This window comes from Falco rusticolus, chromosome 4 (genome assembly GCF_015220075.1).
Source record: "Falco rusticolus isolate bFalRus1 chromosome 4, bFalRus1.pri, whole genome shotgun sequence".
Lineage (NCBI taxonomy): Eukaryota > Metazoa > Chordata > Aves > Falconiformes > Falconidae > Falco > Falco rusticolus.
The window spans coordinates 87058393-87079210 of record NC_051190.1 but is presented as its reverse complement, the minus strand read 5'-3'; the positions used below and the strand labels follow the sequence as shown (position 1 = coordinate 87079210).

Sequence of the window (20818 nt, the reverse complement as noted above, 5' to 3'; positions counted from 1 at the left end):
TACCTGTAATTTCAAACAAAAAATTCAATTAATCACGATATTAGGAATACATCCATTCAGTTTCCCAGATAGCTGTGTCACTCAGTCACACTCTAATAAAGGCTACTCCCTGCTCAAATAAGGTTTCATTTATACTAATATTTAGAAATGGCTCATACTTTAGAGACTGATATTTCTAGCAACACTCAGATTCAGGATATGAGGAATACAGACACAAGAACATACTATTCATTATTTCTTAGTCATCAGTTGTAAGAGCCTATTATGAGAATGTTTATCAAACACAGCTGAGTAGCAAACACAAACTGACCTGTGATTAGTCAAACACCACAAATAAGCACCAAATAGGTGATGTGAAAGTTTGCAAACATCCTATGATATTTATTTCTTCTTCTTAGGCATCAGATTCATTAACAAAAGCTGGAGGGATCACTGGCGCAATCCAGAAAGACCACAAGCAGAAAAAGAGGCTAAGCGCTTCAGCTGGGTCCCTGAGCAATGGCACTGGGTTTTGGGGCACTGGACTGGGACCCAGAAAACTCTCGTATGTCCTTGTCCTGCTGGATGACCCTGAGTATGCGATTACCTCTCAGTTGAGATTAATTGCTCTACCTCAAGGCAGGGATAATCATAGAATAATTTAAGTTGGAAAAGACCTTTAGGATAATAAAGCCCAACCGTTAACCCAGCACTGCCAAGCCCACCACTAGTCGTGTCCCTAAGTCCTGCATCTACATGTTTTTTAAACACCTCCAGGGATGGTGACTCCACCACCTCCCTGGGCAGCCTGTTCCAATGCTTGGGCACCTTTTCAGTGAAGAATTTTTTTCTAACATCTGATCTAAACCTCCCCTGGTACAACTTGAGGTCATTTCCTCTTGTCCTGTCACTTGTTACCTGGAAGCAGAGACTGACCTCTGCTGCCTACAGCCCCTTTCAGGGAGCTGTAGGGAGCCATCAGGTCTCCCCTGAGCCTCCTCCTTTCCAGGCTGAACACCCCCAGTGCCCTCAGCCGCTCTCCATCAGCCTTGTGCCCCAGCCCCTTCCCCAGCCCTCTGTCCACCTCTGGACACACTGCAGCCCCTCGGTGTCTTTCTTGCAGCGAGGGGCCCAAAACTGAACACAGGATTCCAGGTGTGACCCCACCAGTGCCGGGTACAGGGGGATGGTCACTGCCCTGGCCCTGCTGGCCACGCTGTTTTGGGTACAAGCCAGGATGCTGTTGGCTGCCTTGGCCACCTGGGCACGCTGCTGGCTCATGTTCAGCCCCTGACATAATTCAGTAATGCAGACCTCCTTTGTAAAGTACTTAGGAACATGCAGATGGAGAGCACTGTAAAGCTGTAAAGTGGCAGAGGAGGAAAGGCAAACCACACTCATCCCTGTTGTGCCCTGTTAGATGGTGGATCGAAGCAGGTTGTTCAACCTGCATGTACTGTGCACACCCATTCGGTATTTCTACATCACTGCATCTCATAGGCTGACTTATCGTACTCTCCACCAGCACCTGAGGATGGGTTTTGTATTCCTTATAGACCATGCAAATATTAGTTACTGGAAATTAAACCAGGCAACCTTTCCTTACAGCACCTCTTATAACAGGATGGCCTTCAAATACAGAGGACAGATCTAACGCGCATGCCAACTTCAGAGAGTTTAAGCTTTTGAACTGTGGTTTAAAAGGGCCTTAAGCAGTTGCTCTGCCTGCGGCGATGAATTTCATCTTCTGAAATATAAAATAGATTGAAGGAAGAATACAATCCTCCTCACTCCATCTGTATTTTTTTTTTTTTTTGCATGTGAGGTGGAAATTTATCTATTAAACTGACTTACTCTACGACCTGCTGACCACACTGGAGGATGTACACCTCCTACCAGCACGCAGCCTGGAACTCAGAGACTACCACTAAAAATCTCCCAATGTTTTACATGCAAACATCAAGCCCTGATATGGTTAACAGCTGATAACAATCTTGTCCAATTTTATACACCTGTAAACAGAATTCACGGCAACAAGTTTTGCCATCATGCTACTATTTATATCCCATAACCATATCTTACAGTCACATGCACAGCAATGACAATGACACTGACAAGAGCATTCAACAGAAGCACAGATGGTGAGAGATGTTCTTATGCAACCTGTATTACTGCTTATATCTGCATAAACTTAGCTGAATAATCAAACTTGCTGCATTTACCATAAAATAAAAACAAATATCGATATTTTAAATGCAAACACGAGCCATTATATGTGCAGTTTCATAGACAAAATTTCTCAAATCACATCAAGCTTTCACAGAAAAAAAGTCTCTGAGTAGACAGACACTTCTCTGAATTTGCATGGGGTGTGTACAAAGTTACCCATTTCCAATTTGGTTTGCTTTCTCCCCAAGAGTAAGTGGAAGAAACCCAGCCAACTTACGATCTCCTTGACAACGCACAGGCCCCACAGATATCTTGGCTTCAGACCCAGGCCGGTCAACGTCTCCAACCACTACCTGACTGACTGGTAGGTGCTCTTTGTATGACAACATCCCAGCATCTTTTCTCCTGTATCACAGAGAGAGAGAAAAACCAGAAAGCAATCGTGAAATTTATTACAATAATTTCCTCGATCATTGCTATTGTTCCATGAAATAAGCACCAAAAGAATGGGTACGCAGCAATTACACCATTACAGTGTCACCATCTAAAAACATGTCTCAAACGATATCAGTTTGAGCAATAACAGTGCCTGTTTGCTGGAACACAGATGGATAGCAGCTCCTGTCAGCCTGGAACATAGAGGAGCAGCTTGCTTTGTGGCCAGCCCAGGACTCTGCTGGGCTTATGTGAGTCTCCCTGCTTCCCAGACTGACCAGCTCCATAGTAGCAGGTAACACTTTGCCGTTGACCTCCTTGCTGATGTCTCCTGAGAGGGAAAAAGAGCCTAATGCTTCCTAGAAGTGTATCTTTTTTGCTCTGGTTGCTGCCAATTATTATCCTAATGATATGACTTCTGCATACCAAGGAAACGCTGCTGCTTTTATATTTAACATTTTTAGTATTACATTAAATAAGAGAAATTAAAGACTAATTACCCCAAAAGGCTTGTCATCTTAGTCCTGTCAGTTCTAAGTGTCTAAGTCCAAAAAAGCCTAAACTTGTGAATCTAACTATGAGCACCAGGCTCAAACCCCGATTTAGTTAGCAAGCTCACTAAAATTAAATTTAGAGTCATGCTTAAAAGCTCCTCATTTCAACTGCAGTGAGTAACCTGGTGCCTTTTCCATGCCTAGATGGAATCACTATGCACAGTTATAACATTTTTCCTTTATCACTTCAAGAGCTGATTCCAGATGGCATGTTGCATATTGTTTCTTCCAAATAGAAAATAAAAAACCCCAAATTTAATTAGGTACCTCATCTCTCAGGTGTTGTTTTGGGTTTTTTTCCATAACAACATGGAAGGCCAAAAATAGCCACACAGGAAAAACCCGCGCCATATCTATAGTGTTAGGACTGCACTTTTTCACAGAAATCAAAGTAAGAGGAAGAAAAATAATCCATGTATTGCTCTCTTTTTTCTTCTTTCTTTTTGTCAGTACCTTGTCATGTAATTGAGTACCTAAAGTAAGCAACTTTTTGATCTAAAACTCAATTCCTTTGTTCAAAAACTACCACAGAATGAAGGATGAATGTGGATAACTGGCTAGCTGAAAAGGGTCACATAGACATAGTCCAGCTGGCTGGACAAAAATGCACATCGCACTCAGCTTATCTGAAGTAAAGCAAAAATACACTGTCCTTGGCTCTTCTTGTTACACAATAACAGGAAGATCGCGGTCGGTAAAGAATGTTGCAGGTGGGAACAAATAACTATAGAAGAGAAACTAGAGGCGGGCTTGATATTTAGGCAACTAACCAATAATGAGCTTAACTTTTGTAATATGTATGAGCTAATTATAACAAGGCATAAAAGATGACTGTAAGACACAATAAAGGAAGTCTGCTGATCACTCATATTGAGTGACTGTGTCTTCCCTCTGTCGCGACAGATGAATTCAGGATCTGGAAAAGTTACTGAAGTGTGACCATGCTTGTGACTTGTAAGGATCCCAGGAAACGAAAAGTCTTTTTCATCTATAACTTGGATGACTCCGTGATCTGACTCACTAGATTGCTAACAACTGGGAAACACAGCAGGGATCTCCACAGTCTGTGGCGATGCCTGCAGTTTCCCAGTAGCATGGTACTGTTTTCCAGTAGCGTTTCCTGTCACCATCCTCACTGGGTCCGTCGCAGGAGATGGAAGGCAAACCATTCTTTTTCAAAGAAGCGCAACTGAAGTAATTAAGAAAACAACTGTCACATTTTTGAACAACAGTTCACTGGACTCAGGCCTGTTCTTTCTGATGATGAGAGTAATTGGAGATTTAACTACTAGAGTTTTTCAATCAGATGACTGTTTCCCTTAATCTGCGTGCCCCTCCCCTGCAGAGCCCTTGCCTTCCCCCAGTCCATCTCATTGGGGAGCTCATCAACCCTCTCTGGGGTGACAAAGCTCTAGCAGGTGTCGTGCAGGTGAGGCTTCTCCAGGGCATCGCTAGGAAGGAGGGAACATGGGAGAGGGGAACCGCACAGGCTGCTCCTGCCGACTGTGCTCGGCTCTAGCAAACTGCCTTTCATCCAAACTGCAACGCCCTTTACAAAGGTATCGCATTCATCAATTTGGAACCGGGCGATATAAGGAAAGGGAGATTAAAGGACTTTCCCTTTAAGAAAGAAAAGGGTGAATAACAAAGGCAGGTATGTAGATCTAATCTTCCATCTCTGCTAAAGACCTGTATCCATGGGACCCACTCCCTTCTAATAGAGGATAAATGTAGGTCATCGCTTTCCTCTTTCTGAGATTTTCCTCTGAGACTGGCTTTCCCGGCTGATTGTTACTATTTCAAAGAATGCTTTCAAGATGGACATATCTATTTAAAATAAAGGCTTCTTCAAAGAAAACTATTGGCATTTCTCTTCTCGCCTTCCCCCTCTCACAAAGAGAGCTAATATTTCAGCTCCAAACAAGGATAGCAAAGGACAGTGCTTTTCCTGTCACCAGCAGCTTCTGTGAAGGAAATAAAAAGGAGCAGCAACAATTCTCTCCCTCTTTACTAGTCAGGTTTCTACTCATGTTAATATTCTATTTATGTTTTTAGTGATACTGTCACTTTAAAGCTGTTGCCATTTTCAGACTTAGCCTTATTTTCTGATAATCGCTTATTTGTCTTGCCACTGCGGGAAATGCATTCTGCAGGCAGAAGCTGTGGAGGGCTGGGAAAACTGGACTAAGAGCTGAGAAAACTGCACTGTCTGTTCTCCACCAGAACCTGTGTAGTTCATTTGCTCTTAACAAAAAAAAAAAAAAAGAAAAAGAAAAAAAAAAAAAAAAAGGGGTAATGATAGCTTTTGGCCCAGGCACGCACCAAAAAGATGAATACACTCAGGAGATGGAGTGGCTCTGTTACGCTTTTCTAAGGTACCAGTAGCTCCTCTGGACATACTAATCAGGGCCGACAAAGTCATAAAAGTTATAAACCAAGGGCTGATTATAAAGCTTGACTTTGTACTTTGCACTTAGAAATAACCACAGCTGGAACACTCAGTTCAGCAAGTGATAATGCTTCTGCCAGTATTTAAAGACTTTGCACATTAAGAGGGTGGAGAAAGTCTCTGAAGTTTTTCCTCACCAAAGAAAAACCCCTTAAGAGAATAAAGATTGAATTCAGAGTGTGTCATATTCCTATTAATAGCCAAATGGGAGATGAATGAATCTGATCAAATCCTGTAATTATTACCACGAGATATTGATGAAATCTCTATGTAATTTTCTATTTCTAATTTCTTTTCCTATATAAAACAGTCTGTGAAGTGCTTCAGGGTGCCTTTGAATGAAAGCAGTAGATATTAGTGTAGGATTTATCATTGTTTTGATTACGATCATCTACTTACTCTTTATAGCCTTCTGTGGTATGTAAAAAAGAAATGCATTATGCATATATCAGCAAATGACATACTCGAAGTAATGATAAGATTCTGTATCACTATTTGTTTATATAATGCTTTCATACAACCAGACTTCTGTTACTGGAATAATTTATTTCCTCTGATCTGGTTAGACATCACTTAATTATTGGTCCAGTCCTACACAGGAAAACAGATAAAAAACATACTACAGGTAGGAATGGTCTTAATTTTAAAAGATAGGCTTACAGGAGCTGAAGAACTGGAATTGTTTTGAGAATTCATATAAAACACCTACCGGATTGAAATTGCTGTGTTCAACGCATATTATATATTTATTAGCAGCAGTCTGAAGAATACAAACTCCCAAGTATTTCCATTTCAAAAGCATACAATTGTCCACCTCTCACAAGACCAGTCTTTTTACTATGCAAGCACCTCTAATGTAATCCCTGAATTTCCATAATATGTCTGAGGGAGGTATAAAACAGTTCAGTCCAGCTAGTATCTGCAAATGAATGTCTGTAAAAAAGATCATGAAGGGTATGGATGTGCCAAGTATTAGTATTTTCTCCCTTCCAAAAATATCTGGCAAAAATGTTATTTATATTAGAACTGTTAAGAAGAGCTAATATTACAGAGACTTTAATGAACAATGCAATTTTGGCAGCAGACTTAATAATCTGGAAGTGAGTTACTTGGAAATAAGCAAGCTTTAATTAGCAGGATTAAAACCAGGGCAAGCAAAAACTAGGATTAAAGCAGAAGTAGCAAACTTTTGAAAGGCTTTGTAAAATTTAGTTAACTTTTTTACGTACATACTATGTAGCAAAAAAGCCATACTTCTAGGTTCAGCCTGTTCCCAGGGCTCTGTCCTTCTTAGGAATTGTAAACTGCCAACAAACTCTAGGCTAAAAACATATTTACACTTCAGTTTGCTGTTCTCAGGGTTTCTTACAGATCTCGTCCCTTTCCCACAGGTGTTGTCACCTCAGTTACCCTTATACATTAAGCTGGAGCTAATGACTTACCCTTGATTTGTCTGCCAAGGGGTATTACAGAAAATTTCTCATTATTATACAGGATCATATAAACTGACAGAGTCATAACTCAATTCAAGTTTTTTTCCACGCTGCCATTGGAAGGGCTGAGGTCCTATGAAGTATGTTCTCATATTCCTAACAGCAAAAGGAGAAGTCTGAACTCTTACAATTAAGACTAATCTTAAGGCAGTGAAGCTTCTTCTCTAGCACACTGGTAAAAAAACCAAAACAATAAAGTGCCACCAACCTTGAGCAACATGCACTTCATTATGATGTATCAGGTGTTTTGGTTGGGTAAGCAAAGCTTATGTGCAGGTACAACTATCAGCTATGTGCTAACAAGGGTTTGCAAGAGGTCTGTTTCCGTAGAAAATGCAGAAGTAAAACAGGGAAGCAGTCTGGTTTGGGGTTTTGTTTTTTCTGGTTTTGGTTTGTTTTTTTTTGGTTTTTGTTTTTTTTTTTGTGTGTGTGTGTGTGTGTTTGGGTTTTTTTGTTTTGATTTGGGTTTTTTGAGTGCGCTCACTTCCTGAAAATCTAAACTATATGATGAAAGACCACTTACCCAGCACCAAATTACTCACATAAGCAAGTCCATCCTTTGACTTCCATTAGTAAAGCTAACATACATCAAAGACATGAAACTGATGGTACAGCAGACATAAGTAATCCTTGTTCAGAAATTATGAAAGATGGACGAGATTAGATTAATTTAATACACAGCATCATATTCACAAATAGTTCCACCAGAAGAATGATCAACACATTTACAATACCCTCAATGACAATGAACCCTACAAAAGAAACGCTGGAATTTGCATTTAGCAGAAGTCACTTAAGTTACTTTCAGGAACTTCAAACCTTCTTTGAAGAGTATACCAGTTTAAAATAGCCATGCAAAGACATGTTTAATTCACGCTTTTTTCCTGGGATTGAGGCTTAGATCTCCTTTTTCACTTTACACAGTCTATCCCTTTCCTGACCTTTAAGATGAAAAAAAAAATAGAATTACATTAGGAAATTTGCTCCTTTGGACACCTCTCAAATTTTATAATCCCATAACACCAATCGTTTTAATTAAACACAGGTTAATTTGAATTATTACAAACACCCTTATGAGGATTGTATGATTTAATTGTGATTTGAAAATGAATACTTCATAAGGTATACAGTATATAATTCCAAGACTTGCTAATAAAAAGCGTATTTTTCAAAAAAAGTTAGTAACATCTTGATTATTTACTTTTGTTTACAAAAAACTTAAACCACCACACGTCTTCCAAAGACAGTGTGTAAAAAACACTTTCCAGTAGGACCAGGCATGTGGGATTACACTGAACAATTTAAGATGCCTGATGCTGAAATTGTACCACCAAGCAGTTTGGTGAGACCTTCTGAGTGAAGAAGTTGGAAGCCTGCTCCACTTCTTCCCTTTTCTCCACTTGGCAAGAGATGAGAGACAGAAATCTCTGGCAACTCAGAAGGAACCCTGAAGTCCAGAAGACGCATCAATGCTATCATGGCACTTTCTGATTCCATGTGTGCTAGAGAGATGAAGCAAGATACGTTGAGAAACTGGGGAGAAATGCCTCATTTCAAAAATCCATTGGGAAGTAGACAGGGGTGGTTTAGACTGGCTCTACAGTGCTCTTGCCTGAAAGGGCTTCTCAACTTTCCTCTCAAGCAGGAGTTTGTGAGAAATTTAATAACTACAGCAAAAGGTGAATAATGGAGATAGCAGACTGGGCTCTGCTTTCTTTTGAACAATATGGATTGATTTCAGGGGAAAATCTGCCTTCTCTGAGTATTTGCTCGTGTTCTCCTTCCAACAAAACAGTGCAGACGGAAGGTCTCTCCTTCAAGCAGAGCAGCTCCTCTTATGAACTTCATTTCTTCAGTGTTCCTTCCCAGAAAAAAAAGAAATGTGGGGCTCCTCTTCATTTTGGGTCCAGCAACTCCTCTGACCCGACTGTTTTGTTTTTTTTTTACCTCCATACAAAGATCTTTTAAGAATGGAATCTAGTAACCCTACCATGCTGTAACTGATCTCCACCACCTCTTGATCCTTGCATCTGACAATTTTCAGTTCCAGTTTGAATTTTTTTTAAGTAGGAGAGGGAAGTGTGTGGCATTTCCTTTGGGAGAAATACTGAATCTCCTATTGGGATATCCCTTCCACCTTGGGTAACTATGGAGGCACGAGTACCTGGGATGCAGCTGAGGCCAAAATAAGAAAACACTTGTGTGGACCTAGAGCTGAAATGGGATGGTACAAGGATTTCCAAGAAAAATTGACACTGGAAAGGGCAAATAGCTTGCTCAAAAAAACTTTGTTTAAAGTCAGTAAAAAATGTCACTTGGCATTTTCAAAACAGTAGGATTCTTTTATCTCAAAATATTTCAAAATTAAAAATATCTTTTGAAAAATAATAGTTGATAAAACCAAAAAAGTTTTCTAGTCATCCTCAGAAACTTTTAAATGCTTTGTTTTACAACAGAAACCTAAAAAAACCTGTTCTCAACAGGTGTAATCAAATGGACAATAAATTAAACATTCCATTCAACTATTCAGCATGCCCCAGGAAGTTATATATCTTTCTTCCTAATCACTTTGACCAAGAGAAACCTGTTTCCATGATCCATTCACACATGCTGAAGCTTCCCATTAAATAGTAGGCTACCTTAGCTCTGAGGGAAGAAAATCATGAAGGACTGTACTGCATACTACCACCTGTTTCAAAAATTCTCTAATTTAAAATCCCAAGCATTTTTAATTACATTTAATTGCATTTTTGTACATCTGAATGCACTATAGTAATGGTGACATTTGACTGTGTGTACACTAAAAGCTGTTGCCTAATGAGATGTGTGGGTTTTAATATCTGTGTTATTGAATATACTACTGCAAGATCTATGCAGATAAATGATGAATTATTTGCATTTATCTGTTCTGCTAACTCTCCACAAGCCTTTGGATCATACCCTATCAAACTATCAGACCAAATGTGCTTCTGGCTGGATTTTTAAGGCACAAGGATCTGTATTGGAGGAAATATTAAAAATCTCAGAGCTGCAGCACAGAGGCTTCATTTCTTGGAGTTCTTGACAACTTTGACAGTTTTATTTCACATGACTGAAAGAGCTAAATAAAAATAATTGAGTATGGCATGACAAAATAACAGATGGCTATATTTAATGCTGACTTCAGCCCCTATATGCCTATTGAGTTCAATAAGGTACTAAAGTGCATAACTTAGTGTTGAATGAGGTCCAGAAAACTTAATGAAGTATGGGACTTACTGCACCTAGAAAATTTCAGTGAAACCCAATTGTATAAACATCTACCATTGATCCTACCCTCTCACCAGCACTTCCTGTAGCATTCATCCTTATATCCATCACATCTATGCATATACCTCACACAGCAATGAAACAAACCTACGCTTGGCACAAAAGCACCATGGGGAACATAAAGGTGCTGTGATTCAGTTTACCTCTTCAGTTGCTTGTATAGCTGTGACAACAAATATTTGGGGAAAAAAATCTAGGTTGTTCACACCTTGGAACAGAGTGCTTGATTAGGTAACCTTACAAAATCTCCCTGATACACATGATAAGTATGCCCACAGAAGAGCAGCAAAGCTGGTGGAGGGGCTGGAGCACAAGTCTGATAAGGAGCAGCTGAGGCAACTGGGGGTGTTTACCCTGGAGAAGAGGAGGCTCAGGGGGGACCTTCTCACTCTCTACAGCTGCCTGACAGGGGCTGTAGGCAGTGGGGTCAGTCTTTTCTCCCAGGTAACAAGCGATAGGATGAGAGGAAACAGCCTTAAGCTGCACCAGGGGAGGTTTAGATTGGACATTAGGAAACACTGCTTCACTGAAAGGGTGCCCAAGCACTGGAACAGGCTGCCCAGGGAGGTGGCTGAGTCACCATCGCTGGACGTATTTAAAAGTCACGTAGATGTGGCACTTAGGGACATGGTTTAGCGGTGGATTTGGCAGTGCTGGGTTAATGGTTGGACTCGATGACCCTAAAGGTCTTTTCTAACTTAAATGATTCTATGATTCTATGCATCTGTAAGTAGGTTGTTTCGGTCTTCCAAATTTGTATCTCCTGCTAGCATTTTTGATGCTTATCCTCCCCTTTGTTTTTTTATGCCAACCTATTGCTTCATTTGGGCTTGTTTATTCTTAATGTAAATGATATCTGAGCCCTTTCAGCCTTACTTTTGGGCTTCTGTAAAACAGAATTTGTTAATAAGAATAAAGCTGACTTACGTGAAAAATGTGGTATTCAAGTACGTTGGATTCTCCTCCATGTAAGAAATTACACTTATCCTACTTCCATATCACAGGTGACATTTTGGAAGACACAGACAAATTATGTTACTTGCTAGATACCATGTGGAAAAAGAGCATACCAGCATCCTTCTTCTAAATAATAAACTAAGTAGCCAATAGAGACAGAAGATGGGAAAAGAAGTAATGTCATATATTATTAAGAGTAAAATGCCAAGCAAAGTTTCTATTCAGCTATTTATTTCCTTTCTGTAAAGGCCCCAATCACGTCTGCACTGATTTTTAAGAAAACTTAGGTATTTGAGCTTATTTTTCAGTAAGATCTTTCTATTCTGACTGACCTCAACTTTTAATAGTAACAACTACATCTTACTTTCTGTATCTATAATCAGTTCTTATTCTTGAAATACTGGGTTTTTTTATGGTGTTATACACGACCTGCTAATTATCTGCCCTCGGAAGACCTCAGCTTGCTTATGGTCCTTAGAGGTAACTATGACATCATACTTGAATTTCGTCTCCAGTCTCAGCCCCAGAAGATTGCTTCCCATTTGACTTTCTTGGAAGTATGTGGAAGAAGACAAACCCACAACAGTGATGCTTCTCTCAAGGGGGCACTTACCCCAGTAGGACAGATGACCAGTTTTTTTAGTCTATATTATGTACTGCACAGTTTGTCCATCTGTAGCTCCTTACTCAGCATAACGATTTCTTAACCTACTGCTGTTTATAGTTGGAATTGGAGACCATGCAAATTTTTTTTTTTCTTTTGGCTTACTTAATAAATAGAAAAAATGTTTCTAACTGTAAAATTATTAGTAAAACTGGTCTGAAAACAAATTCTGCATTTAAGCAATTTTCCTAATTGCTTAAAAACATCTCTCAGTACAGTGAAGTCATCAGTTTCATAGTTTTTTGATGTCATCATCTGTTTGGTTTAAACTATGAAAGGTAGATGCCTTAAATTATCCTGGAACTGGTGAGGTGAAGAGCAAACAGCTATTTCAAACATCATGCATACCAAAGCCAAATGGAAGAAGAAATTTGTAAGGGCCATTGTTAAAAAAATCTAAACAAAATACAACAAAAAATCTTAGAGGATTATCTACAAATTGTGCTATAAACACAATGCATGATATTGCTACATCTACTGAGGAAGGGGAGTGGGGCCTATTATCATGAAAGCGCTCTAGTTAGAAGAAGAATTAAATATCCCGCTACAAAATGTTTTAAATGTACCCCCATTCATCAGAAATAATTACCTAAAACTGAATGCTCCAAGATATTCAAGCACATTTAAAGCAATGGTGCAGCACAGAGGTAATTAACAGATGTCTTTTTCCATTATGCAAACACTTGGCTATAAAGCACAAGCAAACCATGGATACTTGTCACTTTCCCCCTGCTTATAAACATGCACAAATGTCTCTCAGAATTGATTTCATCTCAGTTAGGTTACTTTTTTAGTGCTTTTGCTAAAAGGACTGATCACCTTGTTTTGCAATGATAAGCAACTTTATCCACAGGTTGACTTCTTTATAGTCTTTTCAAGTTTTTATAATACCCTTAACTCTTGTCTACATGCATGTATATCCACAGACATGTATTGCAATAACAGGGGAAAGGAGAAAAGACACTAAACAAGGAAGTTTTAAAAAAATGGTATTCCTGCAATGTGTACAACTGCGGGGCTGTAGCTAGAGATTCTCTCACTGAATTTACTCACAGCATTATGAGTGGCTGAGATTAGGACCTGAGCTACAGGGAAGGTATGGCATGCTGTACTTCTTGCTAAACACTAGGCCAAATGGAGGTGCCCTTGTTTAGAAAAATCTGGTTTGCTGCACTGACTGTGGAATGTCAAGTATTTGTTTAGCATTTTGTTGACCACACTTATACAGGATTAGTGACCTATTCATTAGCCAGATCACTCCACTTTATTGGTCTGATGGATTTCCATTATTCTTCTTGTTAGCCTTTGAGCTCAACTCTCCTTACACATCACCACTTTTTCCTTCACAAAACACCGAAGCAAACTTAGCAGAACTCACCATTTATTTCCTAATGCAATTCCCTCTCAGCTGAGCCTGTCTTTTCCTGGTACAATACCCGACGAGCCCTCCCCCAAGACTTTTTACTGCATGTGCTGTCACAGCCCTGATGATGTGGACTGAAAAGGTTCTGGGCCATGGGTTTCTAACAACCTGTGACAATAAGGTCATGGTCAAAGGAGGAGGATGATGAAGTGAGTGAGAAGTCCGAATACCTGCACCCCTTACCCATAAGAACGGTGCTTTTCAGGACTGCGAGCAGTCCTGGGTAGTGCTTATGGGGAAGCTGACACTGAAGCAACTGGGTTGTGCTTCTCTGATCTCTCAGGCTGTGGCATTTTCATCAGCATTTGGTGAAGACAGAAATTAAAATGTAATACTTTAGGTATTTGCAGCTGATGCACTGAGACCCTTGACAATGTTGTGCTGCGTTTTAATGGAATAAGTATGTTAATTTGCCAAATGTTGATGCATGTTTTCCTTTCTGATGGCTTAAATGTAGTTTGCTGCAGATGCTTCTTGCCTTAAAACAGATCTATGAGATAAAAGTTGCCTAAAGGATGCAGGGATGCCAAGATGTCTATCGCTTCTACCTGTAACTACACAGGTAGACTACACAGGCAATGCGGGCAAGGCTGCAGTCACTGGGGACAGCTCACTGCTCTTGCAAGCAGCTGCAGCACCTAATCTTCTGCAGGTTTTGATCACATCTGCACTGGTTTTACCTGGGAGGGAGGTTATTTTCTTCACAGTAGCTCCTATGGTGCTATGTTTTTGACTTGTGACCAAGCCAGAATTGATAACCCAGGGATGTTTCAGTTACTGCTGAGCAGTGCTTACACAGCGTCAAGGCATTTTCAGGTGAGCGTTCTCCCCTCACCCCACCAGCAAGTAGGCTGGGGTGCACAAGCCGTTGGGAGGGGGACACCCCAACTGACCAAAGGGATATCCCGCACCACATGACATCCTACTCAGCAATGTGGGGAAGAAGAAGGAAGGGGGGGATGTTCGGAGTGATGGCGTTTGCCTTCCCGAGCAGCCATTACATGTGACACAGCCCTGCTTTCCTGGGGATGGCTGAGCACTTGCTTTGCCCATGGGAAGAAGCAAATAAATTCCTTGTTTTGCTTTGCTTCTGCATGCAGCTTTTGCTTTACCCATTAAACTGTCTTTATCTCAACCCACAAGTTTTTGCACTTTTCCACATCTCTCTTCTGTCCCAGTGAGGGGGTGTGAGCAAGCAGCTGTGTGGGGCTTAGCAGCCTACTGGGGTTAAACCACAACAACATCCCAAACGGGGAAGATTTTGTCTGTTCTCCCCCAATACTCTTATCTAAAAGCTATTCTAGTACTTCATTCTTGATGACTAGAAAACCTGGTTTCCAGGTTTAATATATTTGTAAATATTTGATTCACAGGACACTACTTTTTGTGTTCATAAATGTCTGCTAGCATAAATATTTCTTCTCACTCACGTTACCTCAATGTATTTTTAGAGAAAATGATAATGCTGCACTTTAGCACATGGGAGATGGAAGACAATGCAGAGACAAATAAGCTGCTGCTAACCCCAACTATTTCATGGCACATAACACTGTGTAAAGATTGTAGTTCCACCCTGAAAAGCAGCCTGGCTCCACAGGCAAAAACCATGGCTGAATAAATATGCCTTGCCAAAAGCCTTCTGAAGGATATAAGACTAGAAGAAATGACCTGTAGGACTGGAACAAGAGTCCACCTGCTCCACCGTCCCATTGTGGACAGCGGCAATAAGAGATGCTACTCAGGCCAGGCATGTGAGTGTGGCCACTTCTGTCCCACACTCACCTGTCACTACCTGTGACAAGTAAATTATACTGATACAGCTGACAAGTGTATCTGCAAACCTTCAGATTCTGTTGTGTGTATTGTCAGCGAGTCCTCTATAATCTTAAAACAGATTATTATTATTAATAATAATAATTTTCTTCTGAAGCCCTTAGAAAACATTTTGAACACCTTAGAAAACAATTAGCTCACACCTTTCTGTTTCTGAACTTACCTTCTTTAAAGATACATGAACATAGTTTCCTCACTGACTCGATTTCTGCTTATTTTGTGCCTTTAAGATCTTCCTTCACGCAGTGTAATACCTTGCTCAGAAGGAACTGGGTTAATTTCACTCAGTATTTACACTGGCTGTGTAAAGCAGTGCTTTTTTCCCCTATCTGTTTTAAGCTGATCCTATACCAATTAACAGGTCTGTGCTATACTTGTATGCACTATGTAGGTATGTTAACAGCATTCTACTGCATGTGAACTTCCCTTCTTGTTTTTTCTTTACCAAATGACAAAAAGTGGCCCCATGTGTGTGGAACAACAATACTGAGTGAAATTAACCCAGTTCCTTCTGAGCAAGGTATTACACTGCTTGAAGGAAGATCTTAAAGGCACAAAATAAGCAGAAATCGAGTCAGTGAGGAAACTATGTTCATGTATCTTTAAAGAAGGTAAGTTCAGAAACAGAAAGGTGTGAGCTAATTGTTTTCTAAGGTGTTCAAAATGTTTTCTAAGGGCTTCAGAAGAAAATTATTATTATTAATAATAATAATCTGTTTTAAGATTATAGAGGACTCGCTGACAATACACACAACAGAATCTGAAGGTTTGCAGATACACTTGTCAGCTGTATCAGTATAATTTATACTGAGCTTATAAGGATTTATAGAAGATTGTAAGTGATTTGCAAGCATTAATATATCAGAAGCAGAAACAGAAATCATATAAGAATCATGAGGAGGTAGGTTCTATAAATATTGGAAGTACATCGCTAGAAGGTTCTTAAGAAAGTTAAGAAAGTTAAGTATGGGCAGCTATAAAAGGTCAACTAATTTGTTGAACTCTGGAACAGCTGAAAAACTGCTTAGCTGAAGCTTCAGTAATCATTACAGAAACTTGTAAAAAACCCTAAAAAATTAATGTTACCAGAAATAACAGTTTTATGTTTCTTCAATTCAGGGACAATAGTCATTCCAGATCAATAACAGGAGTAAGCAAGACATGGTCCAGTGTCTGAATGTTTAAAAAAAATACCCCTGATATGATTAAAATAAGATTTTTCTTTATTTTGCTTTAGTTTCTGACAGAGGAAGAAAACATACGTTTAATACTATTTCAAAATACTTCCCCATTTTGTTTACAGGGGCAGCTTCCAGTTTTCATCATTCAATTTATGCTGAGACAAGACTTGCATTGAGTCAATTCCCCCATCTCTGTTTTTTGTTCACTTCTTTGACTGACAAAAAAGATTTAACAAAATAGAAGATTAGATTATGTAGCACCCCCATGAAACTTGCATTTCCTTGAGAATTCTAGGGAGTTGTAATTAAAATAAAAGTCAGTATGCATTCTAGCAGTTCTACTGTGCATTATTTACATCTTCTTTCCGTGTTGAGAACCCTTGAGATACGGTTAGCCACCTTGTTTTCCAGGAAATCTTGAATGAAAGCAGACAATGAGACAACGCTTCTGAATCATTATCTATTCTGCTATACTTACAAATACCTAGTAAGTACAAATAAGTGCTGGTCCCCAGTTAAGTGCCTACCAAAAAATAATTTGTATTTTGTGAAGATGACAGGCCTTACTGTCAAAGCAGATCTTTGAGGTCTTTTTAGCAATAAAAAAATGAAGATATTTATGTGCAAAGATGACAAAGATGCCTTAACCCCTAAAGCTACGTGAAGTGTCCGGATTGATGGAGAAGGTGTATTTGACATCACAGACTAAAAAAAACTTGATGCAGTTCCCCAAGAAACACAAAATCATGATGCAGTGTCGGTTTTCATTCTTTGCAGTTTGAGTGGCCATCCCTTTTCTAATGAGGTAATAGCATGCAGCAGTGCATAAATAAAATCTCCCTCACAATCTTCAGACCTGGAGCCTGCCTCTCCACAAAGTGCTCGGTCGTGGGGAAAGGCATCCGCTATTCCCTATACTAACGATGCATTTCTATTGCCAATGATGAGAAATGGAATCAGTTTCATGTTTTATATTGTATATTATTACAGATAAATTTGAAATACAGATTTTTAATCTAAATATTTCCAGCTCAGTGTTTAGTAAGGTCCATTACAGAAAGTCCAAATATGTATTTGATTTAAACTACTCGGGGAGTTTTCTGTTGTACTTCTACCTGGCAAAACAAGCCCCTCTCAATTTGGCAATACTACCTTCTTCCTACCATGACAAAAGTGGACCAGTGAGATAAAGTGGCATTGCCACATCTGTAACTTCTGCACACGTCTGCAACTAGTCAAAGGAGACCTCCTCCGAGTCCTCCAGAAGGACGACTCTCATGCTACCGTACTGACCGGCCACAGTGGAAAACCTGACACAGCGATAAAGGCAGCGTTACTCGCCAGTAGTTTCTAGTTCCTTTTGCAGATCTAGAACTTACCTTTGGTATTCCCAACTAGAAGTGACTTGCCCAAGTACTCCTGTTCACAGGTAGCTAGTGTTTTACAGAGTGCTTAACAAATGTTTTTATCAAGATGCAACATATTTGTGGTTGAAACAGACAGTAAGATCTTCATTTAAACCAGCTGCTAATTTTTAAAAGATTTAGAGCTGATGTTGGGATCTTTGTTGTTTTAGGAGGAGAGACCCATAAAAACCAGAATATACTGCTGATACCTCTTTGGCTGAAGCCACTAACATAGCTTGTTTTAAGGTAAGTAATGAAAAATAATTTTAATATATTTCTCTAGAAAATAATCAGAAATTACAAATATTAAAAAATACAACCAGAGAACAAGTTTCTGTACAAAATTGTTTGCCTTCCTCTGAAATTGGGATGATAGTGGATGAAACCTGAAAGTTTTCTGAATCAGTCCTGAGACTTTGCTATGAAGCATTATTCTTAATTAATTATTTTTATAACAAAGATCTATTTTATGAGGTGTTGTTAGTACAACTTTCTCCTCTGAGGCAAGCATATGGTAGTTGCATTACTTATATTGACAATTATTAATTATTTTCTTTTAATGCCATACAGCCCAAGATCCCAGAGAGGATCAATGACCTATTATTATATTTGGTCTTTCATGACCACAAGGAAAGTCAGTACTGCCTCTAAATGACTACGATACCAAATTGTCTGACTAAGTTTGTCTGCTTTTTCACAGTACATGTACATAATATGATGTGATGAAACACAGAAACTGTCAAACTAATGCCAATTTTAACAGCCATTTTAGGATGGGTTTCTGCCAAAGACCCATCGCCCTGTGACCGAATTCCCACACAGGATAATCCCCAATGTCTTGCTCGTGCTCTCCCACATTCTCACAAGCCCCACATTTTTCCCTTTTCAGCTCTTCCACTTTTCACCTATCCCCTAATCAAATCATACTGTATGTTCTCAATTTTTCTAGTTTCCTTTGTTCTCCATTATAAAATGGAGATGATGATACCATTGTTAAAAAATTATCTTCATAGGAGAATTTACAAAGATGCTTCAAATTAACAATTGTGTCTGTATAGTTTAAACTCCCTTTTCATAGATTTGTTGGCTTTCTTCTCTTATTATTGGATTCCGACTACAACAGGCCAGTTACTCAACTTTTTTTTATTTTTCAGTAAACCTAGTCTTGTGAGGGAGCATAAGACAGAATCTTTTGTTGTCAACTGTTTTTGACTTCCCATAATTCTGCACACCGAGCATGAAAAACTTTGGATCATTCTTCCAAGAATAACATAAATTCCCTTTATATGAAGGTCAGATAACAAATCTCCACTAAAACAACTGCACATAAGGTCTTTTATAAAATGCAGATCATAGCAGTCTTTGTCTAGATGTTACCATACATGTTTCTGCACCGAGGTTGAACTGATAGGCTAAAAAAACAAATACATGATTTTCTTAATTGTCCAATTGAACAAATGATATAACTAGAGATACAATGATCAGTGTATCCATTTTCCCCTACAAACTGGAACTATTTCATTCACGCATTGTCATGCTTACCACCTACAAATAAGTGCTCCATACAAAAATTTCTGTTAAAAGACCGAATCAGCATAAAAATCATCAGCAATAAAATGCAAGAATGGCACACACATCCAAAAAACACGCAACTTATTTAGCAGCTGGAGCTGAACTACTACTCTGACAATGAAAGCAAGAACAAAATTGTGTTTTGGCTAAATTTTGATTCCATATAACACATGTTTCATCATGTTTTGGAGATGGCAAGAGCACAACTGACACAGAACCAGGGAAGAAACAGACCCTGAGTTTTACAAAAAAACCTGCAGCTTGTTCAGACTGCTTCCAGGCAGAAAGTGAACCAACTCATAATTCACCAGAAAACTGTTGAATTTGTCTAGGAAACAAAGCCAGCTGCCAGAGGAGTAAGTTTTTCCAGATGCCATTCTTCTTCCTATTTACTGAAGGGTTTTTTGGTGTTTTTTGGGTTTTTTGGGGTTTTTTTGTCCATCATTTTTTTACATCCTCTGATAAGTAAAAATGTATCAACAAATAAAACATACTTGGAATCAAAGTACTCTCTGCCTTGTCTCAAAATAAAGATGATCTTCGACCTGTAATTTTACAAGGACTTCATAGCCAATCATAAGACTGTTGCATATTCACCTAAGTCAAGTCCACAAATTTCAGGAATGTAAGCCAGCAACAGCTGGTTGTCATTTAACAAATAATAGTACAAAATAACTGGAAGACCCCAGAATTATGAAGCCTAACCCCTGCAGGCTCTGCAACTGGACACTTTGATATTCAGCTTGGGCAGCTTGTTATTCAAGTTATATTAGCTATATTGAGTTTAAAAGTTATTCCTTACCCATTTCCTATCAATGCAATAGGAAATGAAAATCTGAAGCCTGGGTTAGGGATGTGCAGTAACTCTTAATGCCTTCAGATTTTTTTCATCATCTCTGTAACTAATTTGCTCTTTGTGCCAACAGGGAGATACTGGTTTAGATAGAACGATGTCTCCCCAGTACAACATTTCTTCTTCATCAGCAAAATAGGAAAAAAAGCCATCTGAATCCCATCAGCAAGTTTATTCATACAGACACACTTTTAATGTAAAGAAGCCATGTAGCATTTTAACGCCAATTTAAAGACTGCTGGAAACAACAATGTGTAAAAATGCAACAAATTATCTTGGATCTGATTTACAAAGTCTCCATTGCATACTCAGACAGCTGTTATAAACTTTGAGGGATCTCCAAGGATCCTATTTTCCTACCTTTATTAATTTTCATCACTATAGAATTCTGCACATGAACAGGAGGCAGAAGAAAGAAAAATAGCTGGAGAATTGGGGGGAGGCTGTGGCTGGGACAAAATGTCTAGCCATGATTAATTACAGGTAAGCAATAATTTGGAAAGCTTGGGGCTTTCCCTGATTGTGGAACACACACACACAC

General features: G+C 39.2%; 1 protein-coding gene across 2 annotated transcripts in view; it reads right to left on the bottom strand.

Annotated features, from left to right (window-relative positions):
• CNTNAP2 (contactin associated protein 2) overlaps positions 1 to 20818 on the bottom strand; it is a 1157745-nt gene that overhangs the window by 195560 nt on the left and 941367 nt on the right. For both annotated transcript variants that reach the window (XM_037385402.1, XM_037385403.1), the window contains one exon: positions 2426 to 2553. In XM_037385402.1, coding sequence (XP_037241299.1) covers positions 2426 to 2553 — 128 coding nt within the window. The remainder of the gene's footprint in view (positions 1 to 2425; positions 2554 to 20818) is intronic.